Source organism: Acinonyx jubatus, chromosome B4, assembly GCF_027475565.1.
Source record: "Acinonyx jubatus isolate Ajub_Pintada_27869175 chromosome B4, VMU_Ajub_asm_v1.0, whole genome shotgun sequence".
NCBI lineage: Eukaryota > Metazoa > Chordata > Mammalia > Carnivora > Felidae > Acinonyx > Acinonyx jubatus.
Genome location: NC_069387.1, coordinates 68,210,613 through 68,238,170, shown reverse-complemented (window position 1 = coordinate 68,238,170; position 27,558 = coordinate 68,210,613). Strand labels below are relative to the sequence as shown.

The window sequence follows — 27,558 nt, the reverse complement described above, 5'->3', positions numbered from 1 at the left end:
GTCTTTGTGTGGATATATATTTCCTTCTCTGGTTAAATATCTTAGGGTGGAATGGATCACAATTTTTTCATGTTTCAACATGAGGGGTTTTGTGTGTGCGTGTGTGTGTGTGTGTGTGTGTCCTTGGGGAAAGCTCTTATGCCCAGAAAAGATTATTCAGGGACTACTTTGATTATTAAAATTAATGTTCAATGTAGTAGTTTCAGTTAAAAAAAATTTAGTTTTTTCTTAAGTTATCTGTTCAATTTTACAAATCTTATTCTACTTATAAAATTTAACAATATTTAACTTCCCCCCCCCCAGGCATAGTTATTTTTAAAAAGTATTGTAAATTAATTCTAATGTGGAGCCTGGGCTGAGAACTATTGTACAGATGATATTTAAGGCAAGGACTGAATGAGGTCACCCTGAATAGCACTTCTTGAGTTTTGTGTGCATAAAAAATATCTGTAGTTCTTGGGCAAGGTCTGCAAATCTGCATCTGTACTAGTCTCCTCAGTGCTGATACCTTGGTTTGGTTAGTGGACCACACCATGAGTAGCACTGTCGTTGAGGGTTAACGTAGATAGAAGAGATACCTGAAGACTGAGTCCTGATGCACTCCAAATTTTAGAAATTGTAAAAGAAGGAAAAGAACCAATAATTGAGACTGGGAAAGAGTAGCCAGTGATGCAGGAGAAAAATTGTGTGGCATTCTGGACGCTTGTGAAGAAAGTTTTACCCGAAATAAAGGAGTGATAAACTCAGTCAAATGCAGCTTTTGAAAAGACTGAGCAAGGAATGAACTACAGTTGACCAGTGGATATGGTAAAGTGATTGTTGGTGATCTTGAAAGTAATGGTGTTAGTAAAATGGTAGGGACAAGAACCTGATGGAGGTGAGCACGTTCAGAGAATGGAGGAAAGAGGTGTTGAAAGTGACTATAGACAAACCATTTGATGCTTATAGTAGAAAGGAGAACAGAGAAATGGGGCAGTAGCTAAAAAGGTATGTGGACTTAGGGGAAGAGTTGTTTTTCCTTTCTTTTTTTTAAGGTAAGAGCTACTGTTTTGTGTTTGTATGTTGACAGGGATAACCTATTTACAGAAGGAAGTATCACTGAAGCAGGAAAGAAAGGAGGTCAGTAGCAGGAATGGTGTCCTGGAGAAGGGATAAGGGATAGAGGCATGGCTGTGATTGGTAATACGGATAGGGAAGTTAGAGGATATGGGCACAGATAGGAGATTGTGGAGATTTCATCAAATAGCTTCTGTTCTCTCTGAAATAAGAATCAAGGTCACCCCGTGATAACATGGCACACAGTAAAAGTAAATTCAGTGCTCGGAACAGTGATTTGAACAGTTTAATAAAAATTTGTTAAATAAATGAATGTAAGGAAGAGTAATCTTGGATTGGAGGGGAGAAGACAAAAGTCCATCAAGTAGATAATATAGAAGGCTGCGGTTGGGTTGGGTGAGAGTGGTAGTCATGAGAATGGTAAGGGGAAGCCATTCCAATAATGCGAAAGAAAAATTGAAAAGACTTGATACTTGTTTGCGTGAGGAGAAGGAAAAGTGAGGAGGACCTGTTTGAACTCTAGAGAGTGTCTTTAGTCTTTCAGATTAAGGGAACTGTGGTGGTGGTTATTGATTTGAGGGGTTTGTCAGATTTAATTGTTTGAACACTCTAACCTAGTTTTTCTAAAAGCTGATGTAGTCATTTATTTTGTCTCTCCTTACCAAGACCTTCTTAGTAGCTGCCAAAGAATCAAGTCTCCCCTGCTGCTACTTCCCAGGAGTTTAGTAGGGAAAAATGTGTTCAGGGTTTTTGCAGAAGTGTTTGATGTTGAAAATTAAATACAGACCTTAAAGTAAAAACTCTTCAGAATACTCAGATTCTTGAAATGATGAAGACTGTTGTTCCTTGCATTTTGTAAGCACACTGAGGCAAGTGACAAGAAGAAAGAGTATGTAGAACCTGAGGTGTACATTTAAGTGGTATAGTGTGAATACCTTGTACCAGTGGTTTTTGACTAGTATTTCTCACAGCCATACTTCAGGGATAACTGGGAGGTTGGAGGATGAGCACTGAGCAGATGTGGGTTCAGGAGTCTCCACAGCAATTTCAAATAGAAGTTAGGTTTTGTTTTTGTTTTAGTTTAATATATTGACATTCCTTGTAAAATTTTGTTAGCATAATGATTCTTCTGGAAAAACAATAACAAAGAATTTGAGTATCATTACTATCAGTAATATTTGAATTTTGCTGGTAAGTCAAATAGTGCTAGTATTAGAGTAGATTATTTCATATTTTGAAGGTGGAGAAAACCACTTAGTAAGAACTTTTATTTTTTGATTTAGTAATAAATTTTTATAGAAAGCAGACATGTACATTAAACCCTTCATTCCATTTTCATGAAAAAGAAGTAAATTGCTCAGAAGATGACAACAGCAAATTTTTCAAGAAAGTGAATTCTCAAAAGTTGGCACCTCATCAAATCAGTGTCCATATGATTGTTTAATAGTTGTATTTATTATGCATCATGTTTAACTGGTATTTTTAATGATCATTAATATTGAGATACAAGATCTGTACTAGTGCTGGGGATACAAAAATAAGTGAGATTACTGATCTCTTCTCATGTAGGAATAAGAATCCAGTTGCTGGGGAGATAGAACACAGCCATGGAAGGATCAACAGCATTACAGAGGAGTGTAGAAGACCAGGATTCTGCAGAAGTGCTGCAGGGGCTCCACAAATACTTGATGCACATTTCTTTTAAAAATATTTTATCATTAAAAAAATCTAAAATAACATGTTACATAAATGGGTTCTGTGCAACAAATAGACCATGCATGGAAGGAAAACCACTAAAGCTAATTATTTTGCAGATTAGCTCATTCTTTTTTTTTTGTTTGTTTGTTTTTTTACAATTGTAAAATAAAGTAGCAAATCCTTTATTTGTGTTTCTTGAAACTGTGAAAAGAGAGCCCTAGCCACATTTTTTTAGTTATCATTTTCCCTCTTCCACCTCTGTCCTCACATAATAGTTTTGCTCCCAACCTACAGTTCTCAAAACCTCTTCAACCCCCACAACCCAACAAAACAAAACCTCTCTCATTAGTGTCTTTCTAATTTCCTTCTTATTCTCCATCACAAAATCTCAAAAACGGATTTATTTAAAAAAAAAAAAAAGAAAAAAAAAAGATCTACTTCAGAAAGCCTGGGAGAGAAAGAGTCTTTGAGCAGACTGCAGAATGCTCCCCTAGACTACAGGAGAAATCTGAGAAATCCAGGGAGTTCACACTGAGTGATTTATATCCTTTTGTGCTTGTTAACCCTTTATAGGCTACATGGTGCTAGAGCTCTCTGATAAGTCTTCAAATGATAATATACTAGATGAATTTTTCCACAAACCCAAGAAACAGTACAGAACGTTATATTTTTAAGGACAAAAAGGAAACAGGGCTTCTCACGTGAGTAGTTATTCAACAGAAAGGATTTTATCATGCAATATTTTGCAACAATGAACCTGAGCCATCTTGTTTTGCTGTAAGACGTGTGATTGTATTCTTTCATCTTCTCTGATATTTGGCATCAAAATTTACGTGATATGATTCATAAGTAGATTCTGAAGGATAGGCACGTATACCTAGTCTAAAAATGAAACCATAATTTTGGAGCAAAGAAAATGGTTGTCCTCTCTTCAAAAAATTACGAGCCATTACGGTTTTCAAAGTAAAATGTTCTGGTAATGCCAGTGCAAAGAAGTGGAAGCAAAGATAAGCCAAAATCTAGTAGAGGTGTGTTTGAAATCATGAAATCAGTATTACAAGGTAAGTATAGTCCTAAGATTAGGCCTAGTAGCTGATGAGGAGTTAGTCAAATTAAAAAAAAACTTTATCTATGGATATGAGGGAGATCTGGCTGTGACATCTGTCACCCCATTGATCGCTAGGGTTGATTTGGCTGATCTGGCTGGCTAGGTGGGTGTCCCCTTCCTCCCTCACCACTCCATATGCGTCCCTCCCGAAGCTGCGCGCTTCTTTGAAGAGGACGACCTTCCGGATAGAGGAGGACCGTTTGGTCAAGGGTATACGAGTAGCTGCACTCCCCTGCTAGAACCTCCAAACAAGCTTTCAAGGTCCATTTGTAGGAGAACGTAGGGTAGTCAAGCTTCCAAAACTCCAAAAACATCCAAATGAGGCACTGCACATGGCAGTCTGCTTTTCTTTAATTAATAAATAATAAATAAATAAATAAATAAATAAATAAATAAATAAATAAATAAATAAATCTTTACCTATTTCAGGTCTATATACTTTTAAAACCACATTATTACAGAATAGAAATTTGGGTTTAGTATGTTTTTCAAGTCTTAGTAAAATTTTTAACATTGATTGAATTTTATTACTTTTTCTTCTGTACATTATTCATGAAATGACTTAAAGTATTTTTTATTTTTATTTTTTTAACTGTATTTATTTATTTTGAGAGAGAGACAGAGCAAGTGCTCATGAATGGGGCAAGGCAGAAAGGGAGGGAGTGGAGAGAGAATCCTAGCCAGGCTCCACACTGTCAGCCCAGAGCCAAGTGCGGGAATCGATCTCATGAACTGTAAGATCATGGCCTGAGCCAAAATCAAGAGTCAGACACTTGATCACCTTTAAGGTGCCCCTTAAAGGATGTTTTTTAAAAAGACCCATGTTGGGGCTCCTGGGTAGCTCAGTCGGTTAAAGCGTCCAACTTGGGTTCAGGTCATGGTCTCTCAATTGGTGAGTTTGAGCCTCGAGTAGGGAACTGTGCTGACAGCTCAGAGGACACTAAAGCAGCCTGGAGCTGCTTCGGATTCTGTGTCTCCCTCTTTCTCTGCCCCTTCCCCACTCGCGCGCTCTCTCTCTCTCTCTCTTTTTCTCTCTCTCTCTCTCAAAAATAAACATTAAAAAAATTAGGGGTGCCTGGGTGGCTTAGTAGGTTAAGTGTCGGGGTCATGATCTCATGGTTTTTGAGTTCGAGCCCCAAATGGAGCTCTGCGCTGACAGGGCAGACTGCTTGGGATTCTCTCTCTTGCCTTCTCTCTGCCCCTCCTCCTTCCCTCCGTATCCCTCTCTCTCTCTCTCTGTCTCTCAAAAAATAAAATAAAAACTTAAAAAAAGAACATTAAAAAAGAAAAGGCCCATGCTGATGGCTCTTTTTCCTGGTGTACTGACAGTTTAAACGTAAACCAAAGTTCTTTTCACCCTGTTTATAATAAATTCACTTTCTGTTTTCTCTATTACAACACTTTTTTTTCTTCTTGGTACTTTTGACAAAACTTACCTTTTTTTTAGTTTACTTTTTTATATGGTTTCTATCTGATCTGCTAAGTAAACTCTGTGAGTGCACAGACTATGTTTGTCTTACCCATTGTGAACCTCCAGCATCTTACCTATACCTGACTCATGTAAGTGTGCAATACATTTTTTAAACAAAACAAGGTAGCTGCTTATAAAATCTACTTTGGTTAGTTTTTTTGGTTTTTGTTAGCAGTGTATTGACAGACTTACAAGTTTCAGCTGTTTTTACTCATTGAAATTGATTATATTGCTTCACTTTATCATATATTTTAGTGTCCTGAAGACTGTTTCTTTTGGATCTATGAGTTACGCTGCTTCTCTTAGAAAATAACCAGTAAATGTTTTATATCTTAATTTGTTTTGCTTGTCCAACTTGACAAAGTAAATTGTGATGAGGTTGATCAAACTTGAAACATTTTTTTCTTAAAGTATTTAGCACATAGAATTTTTGTTATGGGGTAGTGGGGATAGAAAGCAGACACATAGTTAGAAATGGCGTATACCAAGCAACAGGTACTGGTCTTCTACACACATGGAAGATCAAGAAGCTCCAAAAAATACTTCATTCTCATGGTAGATTATTATTGTTGTTGAAATTTCACCTTTTTCTATGTTACAGGAAATCAACATACCTGTAAAATATTACACAGTGTATTTGGGCTATTTATGAAGGATACGTAGAGACATGTGGAGATACCCCAATTTTTGAATATCATATTTCACAAGTTACAGCATAGTCATGGCATTATGTAAATAAGATGACAATAGAATGCAGTTGAGATATGGTAATTTACTAACGAGGACTTTGTCCCCCTTTTTACAGAATCTTTGGCATTATAGGTGTATTGTCAAAACCATGAATGAATGATAAATCCCTGTATATAAAAAGGCATATCTAAAAAATGTCACCCTGCTCCTTATTTTCTGAGTTACCAATCTGCTACCTCTAAAATTTCCTAGTATCCTCTAGATTTTTCTCATTAAGTAGAAAATGGATCATAGTTTAAACCTACTTATTTATTGAAAAAATTTTTAATGTTTATTTTTGAGGGAGAGAGAGAGAGAGCAGAGGAGGGGCAGAGAGTGATGGAGACACAGAATCCAAAGCAGGCTCCAGGCTCCAAGCTGGCAGCACAGAACTTGACATGGGCCTCGAACTCACAAACTGAGAGATCATGACCTGAGCTGAAGTCAGATGCTTAACCAACTCAGCCACCCAGGTGTGGGCCCCCAGCTTTCTTAATATCCCTGGAGATATGAGGGCTTTCTTTTCAGTAGGGCATGGTGAGGGTGAACTTTATGATATGTTGAAAAGGTAAGCTGTGTTCCCCCTACCTTCAGTGAAAGATCTTTAAAGCACATTCAGCCTCTAGAGAGCAGCAGAGAATTTCATTTCAGTAATTAACCCATATGTATACTTGCGTATTTATATTTTGTGCTGCTTTTCTCCCGAAGTTGAACCAGATCAAATAACCCTAGAACAATGGAGTTTTAGGTAAATCATAATCTTTAAGTAACAATCAGCCATCATTAAAATAAGAATAAAGGAATGGAGCATTACACATTTAGGAAAGTCTAAGATGAAAAGAGAGAGAAACAGGTATAACTACTCAAGAACAGAAATAAATAACATTTTTCTTAAGGGAAAAGGGAACCACTATAGATTTGTTGGTGATTGAAAGATAACAAAATCAATAACATTAGTTACAGAGATTACATGGTGGTTTATTACACCACTAGTCTTGCATTCACACTTGCCCAAAGGACTGCCTTGCTTATATTTTATTAAATCTTTTATAAATTTTTATTGAAATTCTAGTTAGTTAACATAGAATACAATATTGGTTTCAGGAGTAGAATTCACTGATTCATCACTAACATATATTTTATTAAATCTATAAATCCAACATAATTAACACCAAGCATGTCAGTACCCCCTATTTAGAGTAGACCTGTTCTTGGCTTTCCTGCAACTGTCTTAGCCCATTTGAGCTGCTGTATCAAAATACCATAAATGAGGTGGCTTATGAGCAACGAACATTAATTTCTCACAGTTCTGGAGGCTACAAGTTTAGGATCATGGCCCTGGCAGATTAGCTGCCTGATAAGGAGCCACTTCCTCATTGACAGCCATTTTCTTACATGGCAGAAGAGGCAAGGGATCTCTCTGGGGTCTCTTATAAGAGCACTAATCATAAGGGCTATACCCACATGACCCAGTCACCTCTCAAAGACCCCCCCCCCCCAACCTAATACTATCACCTTGGAAAGGTAGGATTTTAATAAATGAATTTTGCAAGGGACACGAACATTCAGTACACAGCACCGCCCTTAGAAATTCCCCCCATTTCTTTCAGTTTTATTCCCATTTGGGGGAGAGTTCATTATCCCTCTTACTCAGGTATGCATCCGATTGGGTTATCCTTATGAAATGTCATCGGGTTCACTGCTTCAATGCCATTCTCCTGACTATCCACGGAATAGACCCTTACTATTATTACTTCACTTCCAGTTTGATGTGGTAGTCTTCTAGCTTGTTTTCCGGTCCAGCCCCTCACCTGACCAGTTTAACTAATTGTTCTTTCTGTGTGCATTTATTAAGTAGTTTGTTCTTAACACTGAGAGTATAACACAAATTTTAAATTCATAACTCATTTAAAAATAAATTATAAATTAACCATGAGGTTATGAAGCAAATCATGCTCTAATATTTTTCAGATTGATGGGTCATATAAAAAAGGGAAATGATTCTAGAAAGATTCTGGAGAGGTAACACTTCTTAAATATGAAAAAGACTTGGCAACAGTTACAAGAGACCAGAGTTGGGAAATTAGGATTGTTCCTTTCTCACATAAAAGCAGGAGGGAGGGGGCGCCTGGGTGGCTCAGTTGGTTAACCATCGGACTCTTGATTTTGGCTCAGGTCATGATCTCACAGTTTGTAAGATCAAGCCCTGAAAGAGGCTCTGCACAGCTCCAGACCCTGCTTGGGATACTCTCTCTCTCCCCCTCTCTGTCCCTCCCCCAATGGTGCATGTGCTGTCTCTCTCTCACACACACAGAAAATAAATAAACTTAAAAAAAATGGGAGTGAGATGTTGAGGAACAGTATCACATAGTAGATGGATACTCACTTGGGAGACAAATGCTGGAGGTTTGAGGGAGTGATTGATCATGTCATAAAAATATTCTGTACTTAATCACAGCACAAGAATCATGTTCCTGAAAATCTTGATCAGAGAATCCATGATTGAGATATTCAGATCTTACGGGAAAACAGCATTGGGGTTCGCTCATTAACGAATACAGGAAAACCTAGAAAAATATGCTATTTTACTTATAGGCAATACTAAATAAAGATAATATAAATAAAATGTATATATCTTGTTAGTAATAATGGCCACTACTCAATAACTAACATCAGTTTATTGATAGAAATGTCGGGATTTCTCCTCTGGTTCAAAAAGCATGTAAATTTATTTCAGCGTTTGTAATTTTATTTTAGTTCAATTTAATCACTAAAATTTTTGTTAACTTATTTTGCACTAAATTTTAGGATGGAGGGAGTGACAGTACAATATATATACCATATAATAATATATACTATATACATGTAATAATATATGTGTGTGTGTGTGTATGTGTGTATATATATGTGTGTGCGTGTATATATATATATATATATATATACACACGCACACACAATATATAATGAAGGAAGTTGTTAAACCTTCATTTATTATGGAAGGAAGATATTCAGAGATCCATATTACCTTGGGAGACCAAATGATGACTATATCTCCATTGCATTTTATATCTTGGAATGACTCAATTTTAGGTGATTCACTATTCACTAGGTACTAGTTTAAACAAATATTTTCTCAAACCTGCCACACCTTTGAGCTTTTTTCTTAAAAAAAATTTTTTTTTAATGTTTTATTTTTGGGACAGAGAGAGACAGAGCATGAGCAGGGGAGGGGCAGAGAGAGGGGGAGACACAGAATCCGAAGCAGGCTCCAGGCTCTGAGCTGTCAGCACAGAGCCCGACCCGGGGCTCAAACCCACGAACCGTGAGATCGTGACCTGAGCTGAAGTCGGATGCCCAACCCACTGAGCCACCCATGCACCCCTGAGCTTTTTTTTCTTTTTCCACTTTACAACATAATTAAAAGATAAATTATTTCTTCCTGCTCTTACTTTACTACTTGTTTACCTCTGTGTAGTGAGTGGTTGATCCTGTCTAGTGAGTAACCTTAGAGACAGTACTCTTTTTTCTTTTTAATTTAATTTGAGAGTATATGTATGTATGCAAGAGAGAGAGACCATGAATCCCAAGCACGCTCCACGCTCCACATGGAGCCCAATACAGGGCTTGATCCCACCACCGTGGAATCATGACCTGAGCCAAAATCAAGAGTCGGATGCTCAACTGAATGAGCCACCCAGGTACCTGTACAGTACTCCTTTTCTTAAAAAACAAAAACCAAAAAACAAAAAACATGTTTCTTCCTTGTTAAACTTGATTTTATCGTTCAACAACAAATACTAAGTATCTAGCATTTTTCAGAACTGTGCTAGGTACTAAGTTTTACAGTGGTGCATAAAGCTGATATCATCCCTTTCCTTGTGGAGATTTACATGCTAGAAAAGGAAACATAATAAAAAACTGCAACTCTTCCAATAATCTCTATGTTCCTCATTTTTTTCCCATAGCATTTAAATGAACGTTTAAGACTATTTTTTGATTCCACCCACATAATATTGGCTGCATGAGGACAAGGATTTCTGTGTTTTTCTAGAGGAATATTTGTTGGTTAAGAAAGGTATACATAATTAGTTACCAGGTCTTTGATTCTACTTCTTCAGCCTGTCTTAAATAACCCCTCTGCTGCTTCCTTAGTTCAAGCCCTTTTTATTTTTGCCTAATCTATTAAAGTAGCTTTCCTGACAGTTTCCCTGCCACTCTGAGGTACCTTTCCCCTTTATACTGCTGCCAGTAATTTTTGTAAAATTAAATTCTGAATTTCTTCAGTGATCTCCCATCTTTTAAGGGTAAGTCAGACTCCTTAGCTTTTTACTATTGGATTCCTTCCTATCTGTTTAGCCTTGTTTTTTTTCTTCATTGCCTTGCCATTCCCTGCTCTCCATCTCAATCTTTATTCGGCACTAGTAACAACATATTGCAGCTCTTCAAGCTTCTTTTTGGGCTAGATCAGAGGCATCAACTAACTCAGAAACCAGTTAGAAATGCAGATTATTAGGCCTACTGAATTGGAAACTCTGGGAGTAGGGCCAAGCAAGCCATAAACAGGCCTTCCTGGTGATCCTGATGTACCTTAAATTTAAGAACCATTGTGTGTGTTTTTAAAGTTTATTTTGAGAGAGAGTGTGTATGTGCAGGAGAGAGGCAGAGAGAGAGAGGAAGAGAGAATCCCAAGCAGGCCCCAAGCTGTCAGTGCAGAGCCTGATGCAGAGATGACCGGAGCTGCAAGCTTAACCAGCTAAACCACCCAGGTGCTCCAAAAAACATTGTTTTAATCCATTTTTTAAAAACTTTACTTCCTTACGAGCTCAGCCATTAATCACCATGCTTTCAATATCACTTTCATTTGTATAACTCTTAATCTACATAATTAACCCTGATATCTGTGTCAACCCTACTTCTTAAATTGTGTTGTACATCTTTCCTGGATATGCTTTCTGTACTTCAGACTCTGTAGGCTCTGAACAAAATTCATTATCCATCTACTGATACCTGATTACATACTGTGTTTCCTATTTACTCCTTAAAAGGATTCCTCCTTAAAGTTTTGAATTGTAGATAGTGCAGTATTTTCTCATTGGTTTCTATTTTGTCATGGCTTTAGAGGAACAACAAGAAAAGATTCTTTAATAACTCTACTGACCAAAATGGGTTCAGGATTTTCCATGCAATAAAATTACTATTGTTTTGTAGACCAGCTGCTAAAATTTATGTTTATCTTATTCTCCCTTCCCTCACTTTTTCACTCCTCCCATTTTCACTCCCCTCCTCACTCTTCTGTCTCTCATTTTAAGAACTTAGAGATTGTTTACTTCGAATCTTGACCACAGTTGCCCAAGTTCTACCATAAAGCTGGAGGGATCCTTGACAAGTAGAATGACAGTTAGTACTGTCACTAAAGCGTGAAGTGAAGCAACATTTCAGATATCATGGTGCAATTTTTGCAATAGTTTCTCAATTAATGTTTTTTAAGTGAATAAATGAGTGAATAGGCAAGTCTCAAAGGACTAGACAGATTGCCAAGGTCAGAAAAGCACGCTGAGATTGTGGCTAGAGATAAAAGGAACCTTAAAGATTTTAGCAATAAAGAGTGAGAAAATTTGACACTCAAATACTTATTAAATTAAGTGAAAGATTTTAGAGGAAAGAACAAATAGCCATTGTCACAGGTGGTTAGGTTAGCTATTTCCTTCTATGAAGGAGAAGGGATATATTTAAATGTTATTTCAGTATAAATTTTCAAGTTTAAATTTTTGAAATTCATGTTTATTTATATGTGTGCTTCCCTATGAGCATTCAGTTTGATATACTTTTTTAAATAATTTTCACATTGACTTATGTAACAGTTATATTCTCATGGTTTGACCATATATCTTGGGCTATACCTTTTAACTGTTATTATAGTTTTGTTTTTGTTGGATAGGAAAGACAGTAATTTGTTTGTGTGTGTGTATGTGTGTAAAATCTGTTAAATTGCACATTAAATTATCTCACATATAAGGATTTTTTGTACTTGAAAATAATGTTGTGTACCTGTATTCTTATAATCAGAGCTAGTCTCATAAAGAATGTATTTTCTTAAGTTATAATAAAAAAAACTTTCTTTTTAACATGCACACAGGAAACCTCGACCTGTCTCCCAGTTGGTTGCACAGCAGGTTACCCAGCAGTTTGTGCCCCCTACACAGTCAAAGAAAGAGAAAAAAGATAAAGTAGAAAAAGAAAAGAGTGAAAAGGAAACAACTAGCAAAAAGAACAGTCATAAGAAAACCAGGTAAATTTGAAGAGTGTTTTATGGCACTTTTGAAATAATAAAATAAACCATTAATTTAATATTCTCTTTTGAAATTAATCTATTCATATACAGAGTAGAAGAGATTTTATCTCCTTTATTATAAAATATCATGAAAGTGTTTTTCTGAGTTTAAGAAGTATATTAGAAATTAAACACAGAAGCCACCAATATAAGCTTAAATGTAAGGTTTCCTTTCTCTTTCCTTTTCCCTCCCTCCCTCCCTCCCTCCCTCCCTCCCTTCCTTCCTTTTTTAGATTAAAAGACATTTGTGCTTGAGCTATTTCTTTTTTAGTCATAAAGCCAGGAGTGATATTCACAATACTGAACAGATACTTGCATGGGCTTTGACCAGTTAAAATCTTCTTGGGTACAGGCAGAATAGGTAATCATGATGCCTTATCAGTGCACATCTGTGGAATAACAGCCTTACATATAACTGAGCCTTAATAGTTATCAGCTTACTCTGTGATACAACTATGTCATTACTGTCTTAAAACATTTATTTTAGTAAAACTTATAAGCTATCTGCAAAATTATGATAAAGCTATAAAAGCACAATTAAGAGACCATTGCCTCCAGAGTATCAGTTTGTCATGTTGAAGAAGATTCATCAATGATTGGTTTGATTAATGTTAATGATTTAAAACATTTAATTATACTTTTTTTTTTGGCTAGTTAAACATGAATCTAGAGCCTTAAATATAGATGCATTCATTTTGTTATTTTTACCTGATTTATTCAGTATATGTTCACAAAGTTGGTAGAAAGAGAAGCTAGTTTAAAATATAATCATTTTTTGTGTTTAGGCCAAGATTGAAAAACGTGGATCGGAGTAGTGCTCAGCATTTGGAAGTTACCGTTGGAGATCTGACAGTCATTATTACAGACTTTAAGGAGAAAACGAAGTCACCGCCTGCATCTAGTGCTGCTTCTGCAGATCAACACAGTCAGAGTGGGTCTAGCTCTGATAACACAGAGAGGGGAATGTCCAGGTCATCTTCACCCAGAGGAGAAGCCTCATCACTGAATGGAGAATCTCATTAAAGTTTATTTTCTCCAGTTTCTTAGTCACTTCTGTCATAACATGCAAATACACAGATTATGCCAAGAGGTACCACATTTTCATGACAAACATATTCATGCACAATCCATAATTTGCGTTTTACATAAGATAGAAATTTGTTAGAATTTATTGCAATCTATGCCTACCAAAAATTTTCAAATTTAACATTTTGGTCTCCACAGTTAAAGGTGCCATGAAAATGTGGTTGAATTATTCATTATGCAGTGTTACTGGTAAGTCTATTTTCACTTTTAGTTTAGTGAATTCTAACACATAATTCTCTACTATTGGCATGTATGAATTTCAATTTTTATAACATAGTGCAAGCTGCCTAAATATGTATTATTTGAGAATTGTGAAACAAATAGTTATATGTATACAAGTCAAAGATCAACTTAATCAACTATTGCTGCAACAGGATTTTCTTAATGGTTATCCTCTTAAATACACCTGCTGGTACTTGGTGTGGTTAAATAGGAAAATTGTTATTAAATAAAGAATTTGTATGAACCGTTGCCAATGTTTTTGACACATTTTACTAAATTATTGTTCCTGAATTATGTTTCTGGTTTTATCTTTGTTTTTGTTTGTTTATCTTTTAAAACATTCATTATTGTAATGTTTTACTAGCAGAGTAGTAAACAATAAAACATTGATTATTTAGCTTTATAATTCAGGTTTAGTCCTCTTGTCATTGAACACTGGTATGTTTTCTGTATGAAATAAAACATTACAGTTCAAATAATTATAAACATTTGGCAAAAACAGAAAAGAAACCTGACATATTTTAAAAGCTGCAATTTTGGAAAAGCTTTAACTTAATAATAGTTTTATCACTGTTGTCTTGCCCCAAACTTGTGCAGGGTCATAGAAGTATGAATCTAATTAATACAGAAATGGGAACTGTTGCACAGACCTGGGAAATAACTAATCTTAAATCAGTTTAATTGGCCTCTTATTAAATATAATGATTTTTATGAAAATCATAGTATCCTATTTTCAGACACAACTGCCAGTTTATGCATTTATCAATATCCTGAAATTTAAAAAATATTTACAGCCCCACTTACTATTATGTAAAATTACCAATAAAATATTTTTATGACTACAGATTTTGCATTTTTGTTTACAAGAAATAATGTGTTTCATGTTGTATTTAAAAATCCAGCCTAGAAACCACACAGTACTTCTTAAATTCTCATAGGGTCTCCTGCTTCTTTTAGCCATTTGCTTAATATGTATCCACCTCTAGGAGACTTCTGGAATATAAATTAACTTAAAAACATAACCTGGATACAAAATACCACTTAAAAACACTATGATTGCATTTGAAGAACAGAAAAAAAACGAAAAACAAAAACAAACAAACAAAAAAAAAACAACCTGTAGACCCTGACAGTTGTGTATTTGGTGGTTTCTTGTGGTAATGTAATTTTCCGTTTAATTGCAGTACTTTTTCCAGGCACAATGGGACTATCTTTTTTGTAAGATGCTAGTTGTGAAGTACAGTTAATTGCATACAGTAAAAGTCTGTGATTAAAACATTTATATACCTCATTCTTTAGTGTTGTTAAATGAAAAATTAAAATTTGTTTTTATTATAAGATACTTTCAATGGAGCCCCAGCTAACTGGTTATGTTCTTTTAAAACATGAAAATTTTTTGTCATATATTACTGTTTTTCAACATGTTTCAAATGTTTCAAATTTTAGACACAGTAAAAATTACAAGTAATAATTGTAATAGGGAAAATCTTCTAATTTTTAAATCAAAACTATGCTCTGGAGGCACTGGGTCTTATGATGATCAAAAACTTTGAGGATGTATTTTAAATGGACTGTAAGACAGAAAAATCTGACAGAAATGGGATTTTACCAGAATGGAGTATAGGCATCTTTTTATATAAGTGGGGAGTATATAGTATGGAAATTTAGAGTGCTAACTGGTGTCTTATGCTTTGAATCTCTGTTATAGAGCCTAAGTGAGCTTGAGTGAATTACTCAAGGTCTCTTCCCATCTATTAAACAGGGATAATGGTAATCAATTCTAACTCATCAAGTTGTTGTGACGATTAAATATCAATCCATATAAAATTCTTATTAATTACATGACACACACTGGTTGCTCAGTAAATGAGCCTTTACTATCTTTATAGGTAAAATCCCATTACGAAAATGCAAAAATACTCTTTGTAACAAAAATTATTTGCACACCCTCTTGGGTGACCAAAAGGATTGTGTTCTGTGGGTTACACTGAATTTTCCACATCAGATGTTTGCTCTGATCCCAGATCAGCCAACTTTCTGTTGGTATGCACTTGGAGCTAGGACAAATGAACTGAGTTGGCTAGTTTGAAATTTTGTTTTCCTCTCATTAATCACAATTATCTTCACTTGCTTTAATTTCACCCTACCTCAAATACACTTCCAAACCAGGAAACAGACCCAAATTCCACAAATATACCTAATGTTAAAATATGCAAAAAGATTCAGAGCCTGGGCTTAGTGTACATTTTAAACTCTTTCATTGGTTTACCCTGTAGTTTTAGCAGTGGGTTCTTTTAACCAAATTCCATACAAAAAGAATTTGAATGTTTTTCAGAGTTTATTACCTTATTTTGATATAATTAAGAGTGAAGATATAATTTGAGGCATACCAGAAATACATATTCTTAAAACCTTTTGTATTACACAGTAGAAATAGTTGACTTAAAGGTTTTATTTTTGTTAAATGCTTTCCTAAAATTATAGTGATAGTAGACAAAGTGAAAACATTAAAAAGGAAGAGAACTTCAGCTTGTCTAAGTTGATAGCATATTTATTATCTTTCTTTTAGGCAGAAATCCTTATTGCCTAAAAATGTAGTTTCTGCATGTTCTATGCATTGATGCTAAATGGTCTAGAAGTTTTCGTTTCCACTGAGGCACTTATTTTACTTATTTGCTTGGTCTGCAAATTACCTCTTCTGGAATCTTTTAAAGACCTGATACAGGAATTGGGCAATTGATAGAACATCTGTACTGTACTTTGAAAATTAACTGAAAACAGAAAAGTGAATGTATAAGGAAAAGGATAAACATAAAATGATACTTTGACTTATTGGCACTGCCCTCCCCTGCCTTCAACCACAGGCACCTTCCGTTGTCTGGAACAATGAATGTAGAAAAAATTGAAGTGCAGAAAAGTCATCAGTGGCAAAAATAGCTGAGCAGAATCAAAAGACACTGAAGGTTACAAAATACAGGATGTGACCGATCGTTTTGTGAAAGCAGAAGGAGAAGAATGCCCTCACTGGCTATTGAGGGTAATAGAAAATACGCCTCAGCAATATCAAAGGCAAGGGAGGATAGGAACGGGAAAAAAAATGAGGGAAGGGGTAGGAGAAAAACAAACACAGCAAAAATAGGAATTAGGCCATGGGGTGCTGGGATACAATCTGGGTGGTCATAGAGAAGAATCTCTAGGAAGGCAGAACAAATAGTAGCATGTCTGTCTCTGAGAATGTTTGAAAAACATGCTGTGATCTTCATAACGAATCTGTAAAGTTTCAGCTATATTTACTAGGGTAGCAATATATGTGTAGTAACTTTAAAACCATTTTCTTCAAAACCAGTTGATTTTAAGAAGCTGTCATAGAGAAGTTTTACCTTGAATTATATGAACACTTTACTTTCCTGAGTGTACATTCCCACTAGCCCAGGTAATTTAAAGGTTTTTAATGTGGCCTTTATATTTAGCCAGTGCAGATATTCCTGTCTTTATGGAATGGGCCAGTTCTGAAGTGCATGAAATGCCCTTAAAAGACCAGGTACTTTTATGGAAAAGTCAAGCAGAGCTCTGAAAGGTTTCAGTGCTCTGGGACATTTTCATGTTCTGAATCATTTTTCATTTTTGTTTTTTTTTTTCTTTTCTTCCACATTAGTTGTTGTAGAGTGTAGTAACTACTTTACTATTGTAATACTTTCAGTATTTTCCTGATCTAGGTTGTCTTTATATCCGTATTCAGTGAACATTTATAGGGTATATTTTGTGTGCCCAGCACTGGGCCAGGGGGTGGTTATGAAGAGGACACAGATGTGGAGCTCACATCTTAGGATCTGTAAGTAAGTAATTACAAAGCCATTACTGCAACAATAAAAATATGTAAGATACAGAAGTAGCAGAGGGAGTGCTTGCCAGTTTTTTGGTTTTTGTTTGTTGTTTTTTTTTTTCCCTGGAAACTCAGTTTGGCCTAAGTATCCACTGCAAGTCCACACTAAGATGTTTGGATCTCCTCTTGACAGTTGCAGCTGATAATGTTGGGTGTCAATAGTAGTTTTCTAGCTCCCATTTCATTACTCCAACTTGGATTTTCAAAGTTTAAGACTTTAAACCATGTTAAGATTATCATTTTTTTCTATACTCATTTTTAAAAATCAGTAATCAGCTGAATGAGGTCTGCTGTTCCTTTTTGCGAAGATGATGAGGAAACATTACCCAGAATCTGAATGAAAATTTTTATTCGGACCTATTTCGGGAAAAGCTTTAATTTACGTGAGGAAATTTGCCTTTTTCTTATGGATAATGCAGATAATTTATTGATTGCCTTCCATTTCTGAGAAAGATCTCAAATTAGGCTTACTTTTAATCGAATGTAGGACTAATCGCCTGCCATGTCACTCTTGATCCAGATTTTCTAGATTCTGACCTTAGTGTTTTTCCTTGTGTTCGTATAAAGTTCCTCACATCTCTTCTGTATATAAGGCTAAACAGTAATACTTTTTTTTAAAAGTTAAAGAATTGCTTCATTTCAATATGTGAAGATAAGCCCCAATGAGAACTTTTTGGGGGTGAGGTCCCAGTGAAATGGATGCTTCTGCGATTGGAACTCCTGAGGAGTGGCAGGTCTTCAGCTTACATCTGGGTTTAGATCTGCTGGTCTACCTGGAAGTAGGGAGTTTGAGTGAAAGCTACCAGCTCATCCTCATGTTTCCATAACTCTTTTAGCAAGAGAATTCAGAAACTAAGGTGAGTTCCAAGATTTACTAATTTAGACTTTTTAATGTATATTGTTTTCCCTATTCTCTTAATTTATAATAATAGCAACAATGAAATGAGACTGTGTTTACTTTTGGAGTCAGCAAGATTGAGAAGAGTTGGGATACTGTGTAAAATCAATTTGGGAGAAGACTCCTACAGGACAAAATGGCAATGAAAGCATTTTTTAAAAAAAAGGAAAGTAGGCTGAGTTCTCAGAAGAACAAAACGATCTTGCCTTAGGACCAAGAGGTAGTTCTTTTGTAAAAGATTAAAAAGCGTAGGTTTCCAGTACAGGATAAGATAAATAAGGGACAGTTTAACTTAATTAGAGCAAAAAAGAATCTTTTTTTTTTTTTTTTACTTTATTAAGAATACATAAAAGTAAAAAAGAAACCAAATATAACAGGGCTGTCTAGTGATGCAGTTACTTTATAGAAAAGAATATGGGTAACAAGAATTCTGATTTTATTTTGCAACTAAGCACTGGACTTCTGAATTGTGATGGTATCAGAATTCTTAATTATTTTCAGCCTTCAACTTTTGATGACCTGGGTCAGGAAAAAGATGTTGCTATTGTTGTAATTATGACCTTGATTGATGGCAGCTTCTCAGTGAACTTGTGCATGTGTGTTTTAATTCCAATTTTCCTCATGACTAAATTTCCCTACAAATCTAGCTTTTAATTTTGCTGATACCATTTTAAAAAGTAGTAGATTATAATCTATTGTATTAATGGGAATGGAAGGTTCCTGAAGAGTGAATGAGGGAGAATCACAGGGATGGCCCATAGGATATTCCTTACTCCCCTCCCTACTCTAGCCCCTCCATACTCTCCCTTCCTTGTGGATGGAAATGCCAGCCAATTCAGGGATCATATAGGAGCTAAGGTGTCCCCATTTATTGGTCTTCCACTGCCATGTTTTTGAATCATGTGGCCTGTGAGTTTTTTGAGAATGAAGAGAAATGCTTGACACTTGCATCCTACTCAGTTCTACCTTTTCCTTACATTTACTGGTCTGAATGGATACCTAAACTGAAATACTTTCTGTTCAAACTGACAGTACTGTTTTCCAACTTCTTCCTCCAGTCCAACAAGGTTTCTAGGAAATGGACTGTGGAAAATGAGATTTCACTAGGGGCCTACCAGAAGAGAGAGTAGTTTTCACTTTTAGTCTGAGTTTCTGATTCTTTGTGCCCTGCACCTAATCTGACTTGAGTTTCACAGATTGTAAATTTTGTTTTAATCTCAATGAAGACCAGTCTAAGGGGTTTTCATATAACATGGATTTTTTTTTCTTTTTCCTTTTACTTCTAATTTGCATCACTCAGATTAGCATTTATTTGTTCATAGTGAGACAGCATGGTATAATGGAAAAAACAAACGTGTGTTGGATTCTTAAAGATTTCCATTTGAATTATGGATCTTCATTATTAGTGATGGGGTCAACAAACTTCTCTAAGTTTCAGGTTCCTTGTTTCTTAAAAGAAAATAACATCTAATTCATATAAGTGTTATAAGGATTAAATCAGATTTTGCATAGATCATTATAAAGTAAAGTTATATAGAAAAGTTTTTGAAGTTTACTCTGAAAGGATATAGAGTTTACCTTTTCCCCAGGAAAATGATTTAAAAAAAAATACTAAAAGGTAGACAGAAATGGGACGGGAATGCTGAACAGAACCCTACATTTGCTATAGAGTGACTTTGAGAATATTTATGAAAAAAATAAAAACATTAAATATCAGTTATATATTCAAAATATACTAGGACCTGTAGGAATAATCAAGATTGATCTTTTGAATATAAAATTCTTGAAATTTGTATTATCCTGTATCTGAGAGTTTTCTAGATCATGGAAGAGGTCTCTATCTCCATAATTTAAACAACAAATATTGCTACTTTTAAATTTCTTTTTGCCCACCTCAATTAACTTTTTGACAGGATGAAGGGAAGATGAATATCGATTAAAAATTTGTATATAGTCAGCCTTTCACTAGAGAATTAAGAGTGTGGTCTAGAGATGAAAAAGTAGACTCGGGAGTACATACATACAGTAAATGAAAGAAATACGTAACTGTTATGACCTCAAAAATATTTAAGTCGTTTTCAATATTTAAAATTAAGAATATAAAAATATGCAGGTGTGCCTGGGTGGCTCAGTCGGTTAAGTGTCTGCCTTCCTTTGGCTCAAGTCATGATCTCTTGGTTTGTTGAGTTCGAGCCCCGCATCTGTGCTGACAGCTCAGAGCCTGGAGCCTGCTTCAGATTCTTTGTCTCCCTCTCTGTCTCTGCCCCTCCCCTGCTTACATTCTGTCTGTCTCTCTTTCTCAAAAATAAACAGACATTTAAAAATATATACAAAAATGTGTGAATCCTGGAAATGATCAGAAGGGCATGCACACAGCTCCTCATACTCCAAGACAGCCAGTTAAGACTGTGGGTAATACAAAAATATTTACTAATTTTGGAATGCCTTATATATTTTTTCAACAGAATTTCCTTTTTAGTTACAGAATTAAAAGGAATCTAAGGGGTGTGATATGGTCCAGAACCCTGATGTCAAGTAAACGGATGATTATTCTTCCAGATATGCTCTTCCCATAAATTGTTGAAGAATGAAAATTGCCATTTCAGTATTTTAACAATCTGTGGGTCATTAAATTATCCTTTATTTTTACTACATTTAGTTTCTTTGTTGAAATAGAGAACAATTGTGGTAGGCATCTCTTTAAACATCCTTGATCTATTTGAGTACTAGCTCTTACTCTAGTTTCTTGGTAATATAACCTTTAGTTTTCTCTCTCAAAATCTATTTTCCATTCTTACAAATGCTTTTGCGATCCATCTTTGTACTTCGTTGAGTTTATCTTTATTTCTCTAAGAATTGTAAGGTGTAGTAGAAGGATTAATTTATTATTGTCATCATTTTTACTTGCCTGTCATCCCTTCGAGGGCAGTACATTTTAGCCCCTTGTCTGGCATGTAGAATATATTCAATAAATGTTTACTGAATGAATAAGTGTATGTTTTAATTCTACTTACACATCTTGATAGCATGCTAGTTTTCATTTTTTTGTCAGGTAAGGCAAGAAATTTCATCTTTATAGAGGAAACTGAGGCTTAAATTTCTTTAGTGCCTTTCCATGGTCACAGAGCCAGCAGTGTTTTGTGTAGGGATTCCAAATGGAGAACTAGTGTTAAATTACACAGCATTTCCCCACTTTGATTCTCATGGCCAAACTCTTCAAAGCTCCAAATGCAATTTGAACAGTTTAACAGCATGATTTTTCTCCACGAGGTGTGTGTGTGTGTGTGTGTGTGTGTGTGTGTGTGTGTGTGTGTGTGTGTTTAAAGCCAGCTTCCTTTCCCTCACTTTTTGGCACTGCTTTCTGGCTCCAATCTCAATTTCTGTCCCAGCCTCCACACTGAGGCCAGAACCTGCTCTCTAAAAGGCAAATGTGATCATGTTACTTCCTAACTTAAAAACCCTTCAGTGGTTCACCCACTCTGCTAGATTAAGTTCAAACTTCTTGGCATACTAAACAAGGCACTCAAATATCCGGCCCCTTCAACAGTCTTATCACTCATCATACCCTCCCTTGCATTCACTTAGCTGGTGGTATCGAACTTCTCAGCTTCCCAGACACAAGAACCTGTTTCATTGATACCTCAGCCTGCAATTCCTTCCCTTACCCCACCCAAGACTCTGGGTCCATTTTTACTATGAAGTGTCTTTTGAGCATGCCCTCAGTAGAACTGATGGCTTCTTTCTGTGTTTGCCCACACCTTTACAGGCTTATATCCTAATGTCTGTATTCTAGTAGTACACATATTTATAAGTCCCACATATTTACTCATTGTCCCTTATTGACACTTAAGTCCCACTTACTTACGAACTTATTTACTGTCCCACCCTATGCCCAGCTAGGTGTCTTTATACCTTTATACCCCAAGGCATAGCGCTTGGCACATAGTGATGCTTTATAAATGTTCAACAAATGAATGGAGTGTTTATATGGCTGAAGAAGAGGGAGAAGAAATGGAAAGCTAAAGAGAAAGCCCTTTAGGGAGAATATTAATTGCTACGGACATGCAAATGATGAGTTGTAAAGAAGGTGAAAAAAAGATGCAATAGAGAGCACCTCAGCCGAACATGCCCGTAACAAGTTCACTGGGAGGCAGGATATGCATACTCAACAGCATTACGACGTAATTAAATATCTGGATGAAAATGGCTCGTACAGTATTAAAGAAACTTAGAGGCTGGGGAAGTCCCTGCTGAGGAAGATGGAACTGAAAAATGGCTTAAATAAATGCCTTCCAGGTGCAAGGCGTTTTTCGTGCGTTAAGCAGTTTAATCTTTGCCACCACCCTATCATGAGGATATGATCTCCGTTTTAGAGATGAAGAAACATGCTCAAGAGACTTTAAGTTGCTCAATGTCACAAACTACTATGTGTTAGAACCATAATCTGAATTTGGGTCAGCTATCTCCAGCGCCTCGTTTATTTTGCCACACCTCTCCTCTTCGGTTTGGAGCCACCAGGGGCAGGATTTACCTGCTCTGCATTTCTTCTGTGTTCCCCTCGGACTCCAGAGCGCCAAGGTCTCGCCCACTCATTGCGCCTGCGCGTTCCGCAGCTACCAGCTCCCCACCACCCCCTGGGAGGGGCCCACGGCGGCGGAGGCGGGGTCAGGCTAGCGGCGGGCTGTCAGCCCGCCGACGAAGGTGGTTGGGCGGGGCGAGAGGGGGGGAAAAGAAGGAAGGAGGGGCGGGCACGAGGCCGCGGCGGAGGAGGAACTTGTGGCCGCGGCTGCGCCGTGCTGTTCCCTTCGCTCCAGTTCGCCGGGCGGGCGCGGTGCGGCGCGGCGGCTGCGGCGGCTGCGGCGGCTGCGGTGGCTGAGGTGGCTGAGGCGCGGGTCCGGGGCGATGCGGCGCTACCTGCGCATCGTGGTGCTGTGCCTGGCCTGCGGCTTCTGCTCGCTCCTCTACGCCTTCAGCCAGCTCGCCGTGTCCCTGGAGGAAGGAGCGGGCGGCGGTGGCGGGAAGCCGCAGGCCGCAGCGGCTTCCTGGCTCGCGGGCGGCGGACGCGGCGGCGCGAGAGGGGTGGGCAGCGCGGGCCCCGCAGCGCATCCCGGCCGGTCAGACAGGTACGGGCTGTTCCCGGTCTGGGGGCCGAGGCCGGGAAGGGAGGAGCGGCGGGCGCCGGGACGCGGGGCTTGGCCTGGCCCGGACAGCTCCCCGGTCAGTCCCGCGCCACCCGTCCCCGGGCCCGCGCCTCCCGCTTTGCCGCCGTCCGTGACCCCGTCTCTCATTTCCCTCCTTCCCCTCCATCCGGGGGTAGCTCCGCCGGAGAGCACCCCATGCTCTTTGTGTTTGCCCTCTGACCCATGCCTTATGCGCCTTTAAAGCAGATAGAAATTAATTTTCAACTTTTAATTGACAGTTGCTTTTTTTTTTCCTTAAAGAATTCTTTGAAAGTAAAAGGTGCTCCACAAAAGCCTTCTTGCTGTTTGGCTAGTGGGAATTCCCTCTTGTTTCCATGGAGTTCAAGTTGAGATATTTAAACATCAGGCTGGCGCCCTAGTTCAATTTTTTCCCCTTCTCTTGAATGGGGCGTCCAATTTTTGTGTGTTAACGCCTACATTTTCATTATTAGTCAGTTAGTGAAATCTGGACAGAGCTTTTATGCGTAGTTTGAATTTTTCTTTAGGAAGCAATCGGTCTGTTCTGAAACTTACAGCCAGTTAAGAAAAATCAGCGATGCTTAATATGCTCACGTGTTTTGTGGGATGGGATATCTTTCTCTAAAAATCGGTGTTTAAAAAGAAGCATAGTGACTTACGTGGATTTGCACAAATCACTGCCAGAGGTGGAATCACCGTGAGATTTAAAGGAAGAAAGAATGCGACGCACTATGAATGCTTAACAAAATCTGAGCGTTTGCACTTCCTTGAAAAATAGGCTTCTTTATTTGTGAGCACCTCTCTGGGAATCTGGGAAGGACTCAATGCTCCCTTAATAAGAGGCAAAGGCTGCTTTGATACGGGAAAGCACAGTGTTGGTGAGACGAAGGAGTGCAGGTCTGCTGCAGGCTGTTTAACATTCTTCTGAGAGTTGATGGCCCCTTTCAAAATGAAAGGACGTTTGGGCAGAGGAGCAGCATGGGAAAGCAGGATTGTCATGTTTTGTACCCAATGATTTGATTACAGTCTGGCTAATTCCTGACTATTCATAAAAGCAGAACTGCTTCCAGTCAGGTGTGGGAGAGGCAGTGAGTGACGACCTGAGTGAGCTCATGAAAAATGAGGCTCATGAAAAGCTGTTCATGGTCTATTATGTGATTGTGAAGCACTTAAAATTATTTCTGTATTGGGTAGAATTGTAAGGAAACAACATTTTAATCAAAACACTGTATGAAATTGGACAGTCTCTACACCCAACGTGAGGCTGGAGAATTCTTAGATCCGGGTTCTTCATTTTAGATACTACTTATCTAAAAAAATTTTTTTTAATGTTTATTTATTTTTGAGAGAGACACTGCACAGAGCACAAGTTGGGGAGGGGCAGAGAGAGAGAGAGAGAGAGAGGGAGGGAGACACAGAATCGGAAGCAGGCTCCAGGTTCTGAGCTGTTGGCACAGAGCCGGATGCAGGGCTTGAACCCATGAACCACGAGATCAGGACCTGAGCCACCCCGGCCCTCCTACATTTTTAAAGATTTCTCATAGAGTTTGGCCAACTTTTTGACTACCACAGGATAAAGAGTAAGTGTCCATCTTTAACCTCTCTTCTTGTGTGTGAATCATTTGACCAAGGTCCAGAAGGCATCAGCAATTGGACCAGAATTGTATTCTTTGATCCTTCAGTGCTCTTTCTGTAAAGTTTCTGTCTGTGATAAGAATCTAGTCTGAATAGTCTTTCATCAGTGGAAAATGGGGTGTGAGGCAAGCAACATTTTTATTTGGTAGGACTCGATTGTCATTGCAGTCTTACTGTTTTGAAGCAGTCTTACCTGCAAGACTGAAACTATTAATTTCCCTCATTCATTTGAAATATGGGATTTAGGGGCGCCTGGATAGCTTAGTAGGTTGAGCGTCTGACTTAGGCTCAGGTCCTGATCTCATGGTTCGTGAGTTCCAGCCCTGAATCGTGCTCTCTGCTGTCAGTACAGAGCCTGCTTTGGATCCTCTGTCCCCCTGTCTCTCTGCCCCTCCACTGCTTGCGTTCTCTTTCAAAAATAAACAAACATTAAAACAACAAACATGGGGTCTAGGTTATATCCAGTAGGTTTTACTGCTCAGATCTTATGGAGAGTATTCATTGCACAAATTCCATGACAATAAAGTACTTGGAAGGGTCCTTCCAAGTTCTCCAAGTAAAATTTCTGAAATGATAAGAACAGGTTTTCAGTGAAATCTATTAATTAATGTATCTGGTTTGAATCCATTATTTTGGTATTTAGAAAATGTGCAGGTCTTAGAGTCAGACAAACCTGTGTTCATACTCTGCTGTGAAACCTTGACCACCTCTCTATTTCAGTTTTCTCACCTGTAAAATGTAGGTAATAACTTACCTTAATTTGTAATAGAATCCTTAGTTGTCAGTGATTAAAATCCAGTACAACCAACTTAAGCAAAACAGTTATTTATTGGCTTATGTGGGTTGCTGGCAGGAGGAAAAATGAAAGGAAATGCCCGGGCAGCTCCAGGGACCTTAAGGACTAGGACTCTTATTTTCTTCACTGTAGAAAGGCTTTATTCATGAGCTCTTTCTTTGGGGTGTTTCTTCTCAAATCTCAAAAATTTCTAGGAAAAGGCTCCGGATTTTCTAGGAAATTTCAAAATTCTAGGAATTTCAAAAATTTCCAGGAAGAGGCTTTAGATTTTCTGGTGATTTCTAGGAAAAGGCTCTGGATTTGTTTGTATCACATGTCCATCCAGGAACAAGTCAGTGTTGTCTAGGATGGGGATCTCTGATTCTCAGGGTCTGTGTCATTTGCACATCCTTGTGGTGGACAGGATAACGTGAGTGGTGGAGATGAGTGGTGTCTTACAAGAGGGGAATGCTGGCTAGGCAGAGGCTCTGCCACATAGAGAAACTCTGTCAAGCTGTTCGATACTGACGGACTCTTGCTAAGGTATTCAATGTAAAGCCATTATTATTATCAGACATCAGGACTTCCGTAGAGGGGATTAGTCTATTTTGTGACTTTACTCAGAGTGATTAAATTCTCACATTTCGCTGATAAGTCTTGAGGGTGATCATCAAGATCTCATCTTATTGTGGCTGTGTGGTGGTGTGAAGGGGGGGGAATCAAAAAACTAGTAAACATTTGAGTGAGAACCATTTCTGGACCCGTCATTCTGTTGGTATATAGTCCCCTCACTCTTTCAGATCTGGTTAGGCCATCGAGTTCTCATTTTTGCTGGGTCTTGTGAATACTAGTAGGATATACTAAGCATCTTTAGGGCTTTGGAGCCAGACTCCAGCGTTGCCACATGCTTAGCTGTATGAACCTTGAATATATTTCCTCATCAGTTAGATTAGAGATAAGAGAATCTGTGATACTGGATTGTTTGTGAGAATTGAAATGAAGTAGTTGGAATAGGTTACTGAGTATGGTACCTGGCACAGTAAAACCGTACCTAATATGCTGATGGTTTCAGTCATTTAAAATTTTTTTTAAGAATAGAATCCATTTTCCTTTTTAATGTTTATTAATTTATTTTGAGAGAGAACGAGAGTGTGAGAGCAGGGGAGGGGGAGAGAGAGGAAGAGAGAGAATCCAGGCAAGCTCCATGCTCAGCTCAGAGCCTGACACAGGCTGAGATCATGACCTGAGCCAAAACCAAGTCAGATGCTTAACTGACTGAGCCACCTAGGTGCCCCCCAATCATTTAAATTTTAATCATTAAAAAAATTTTTTTTCTGACTTCTGGGAAAATCCTGTCCTCAGGCCCCAGTCCAGACCTGTTTAAACCAGAATACCTGTTAGTGGGGTCTGGGAATCTGTATTTTAGATATGTGCCCCAGGTTATTGTTACAAAACCAAATATTAAGAACCACTAATTTAGCTGAGAATGGTTTGACCCTCTATTTTT

General features: G+C 37.6%; 2 protein-coding genes and 1 long non-coding RNA gene across 12 annotated transcripts in view; all 3 read left to right on the top strand.

Moving 5' to 3' along the window:
• The window catches only part of YAF2 (YY1 associated factor 2), a 75,133-nt gene extending 60,338 nt beyond the window's left edge, over positions 1-14,795 (top strand). For 3 of the 6 annotated variants that reach the window (XM_027035915.2, XM_027035917.2, XM_053226133.1), the window contains 2 exons: positions 12,199-12,351; positions 13,179-14,795. In XM_027035915.2, the coding sequence (XP_026891716.1) occupies positions 12,199-12,351; positions 13,179-13,416 (391 nt within the window). In that variant the 3' untranslated portion in view covers positions 13,417-14,795. Of the gene's footprint in view, positions 1-2,625; positions 5,104-12,198; positions 12,352-13,178 lie in introns of those variants that run through there. The other 3 variants (XR_008300211.1, XR_008300210.1, XR_003413062.2) reach the window with 2 other exon arrangements.
• A 3,035-nt stretch (positions 14,796-17,830) lies between these two features.
• Positions 17,831-21,131, top strand: LOC128316383 (uncharacterized). Its single transcript, XR_008300212.1, has 2 exons — positions 17,831-17,967; positions 18,206-21,131. It is a non-coding gene; the product is annotated as an uncharacterized LOC128316383 (long non-coding RNA).
• A 2,110-nt stretch (positions 21,132-23,241) lies between these two features.
• The window catches only part of GXYLT1 (glucoside xylosyltransferase 1), a 47,380-nt gene continuing 43,063 nt past the window's right edge, over positions 23,242-27,558 (top strand). For 2 of the 5 annotated variants that reach the window (XM_027035914.2, XM_053226131.1), the window contains exon 1: positions 23,242-23,605. In XM_027035914.2, coding sequence (XP_026891715.1) covers positions 23,385-23,605 — 221 coding nt within the window. In that variant the 5' untranslated portion in view covers positions 23,242-23,384. The remainder of the gene's footprint in view (positions 23,606-27,558) is intronic. The other 3 variants (XM_053226132.1, XM_027035912.2, XM_027035913.2) reach the window with 2 other exon arrangements.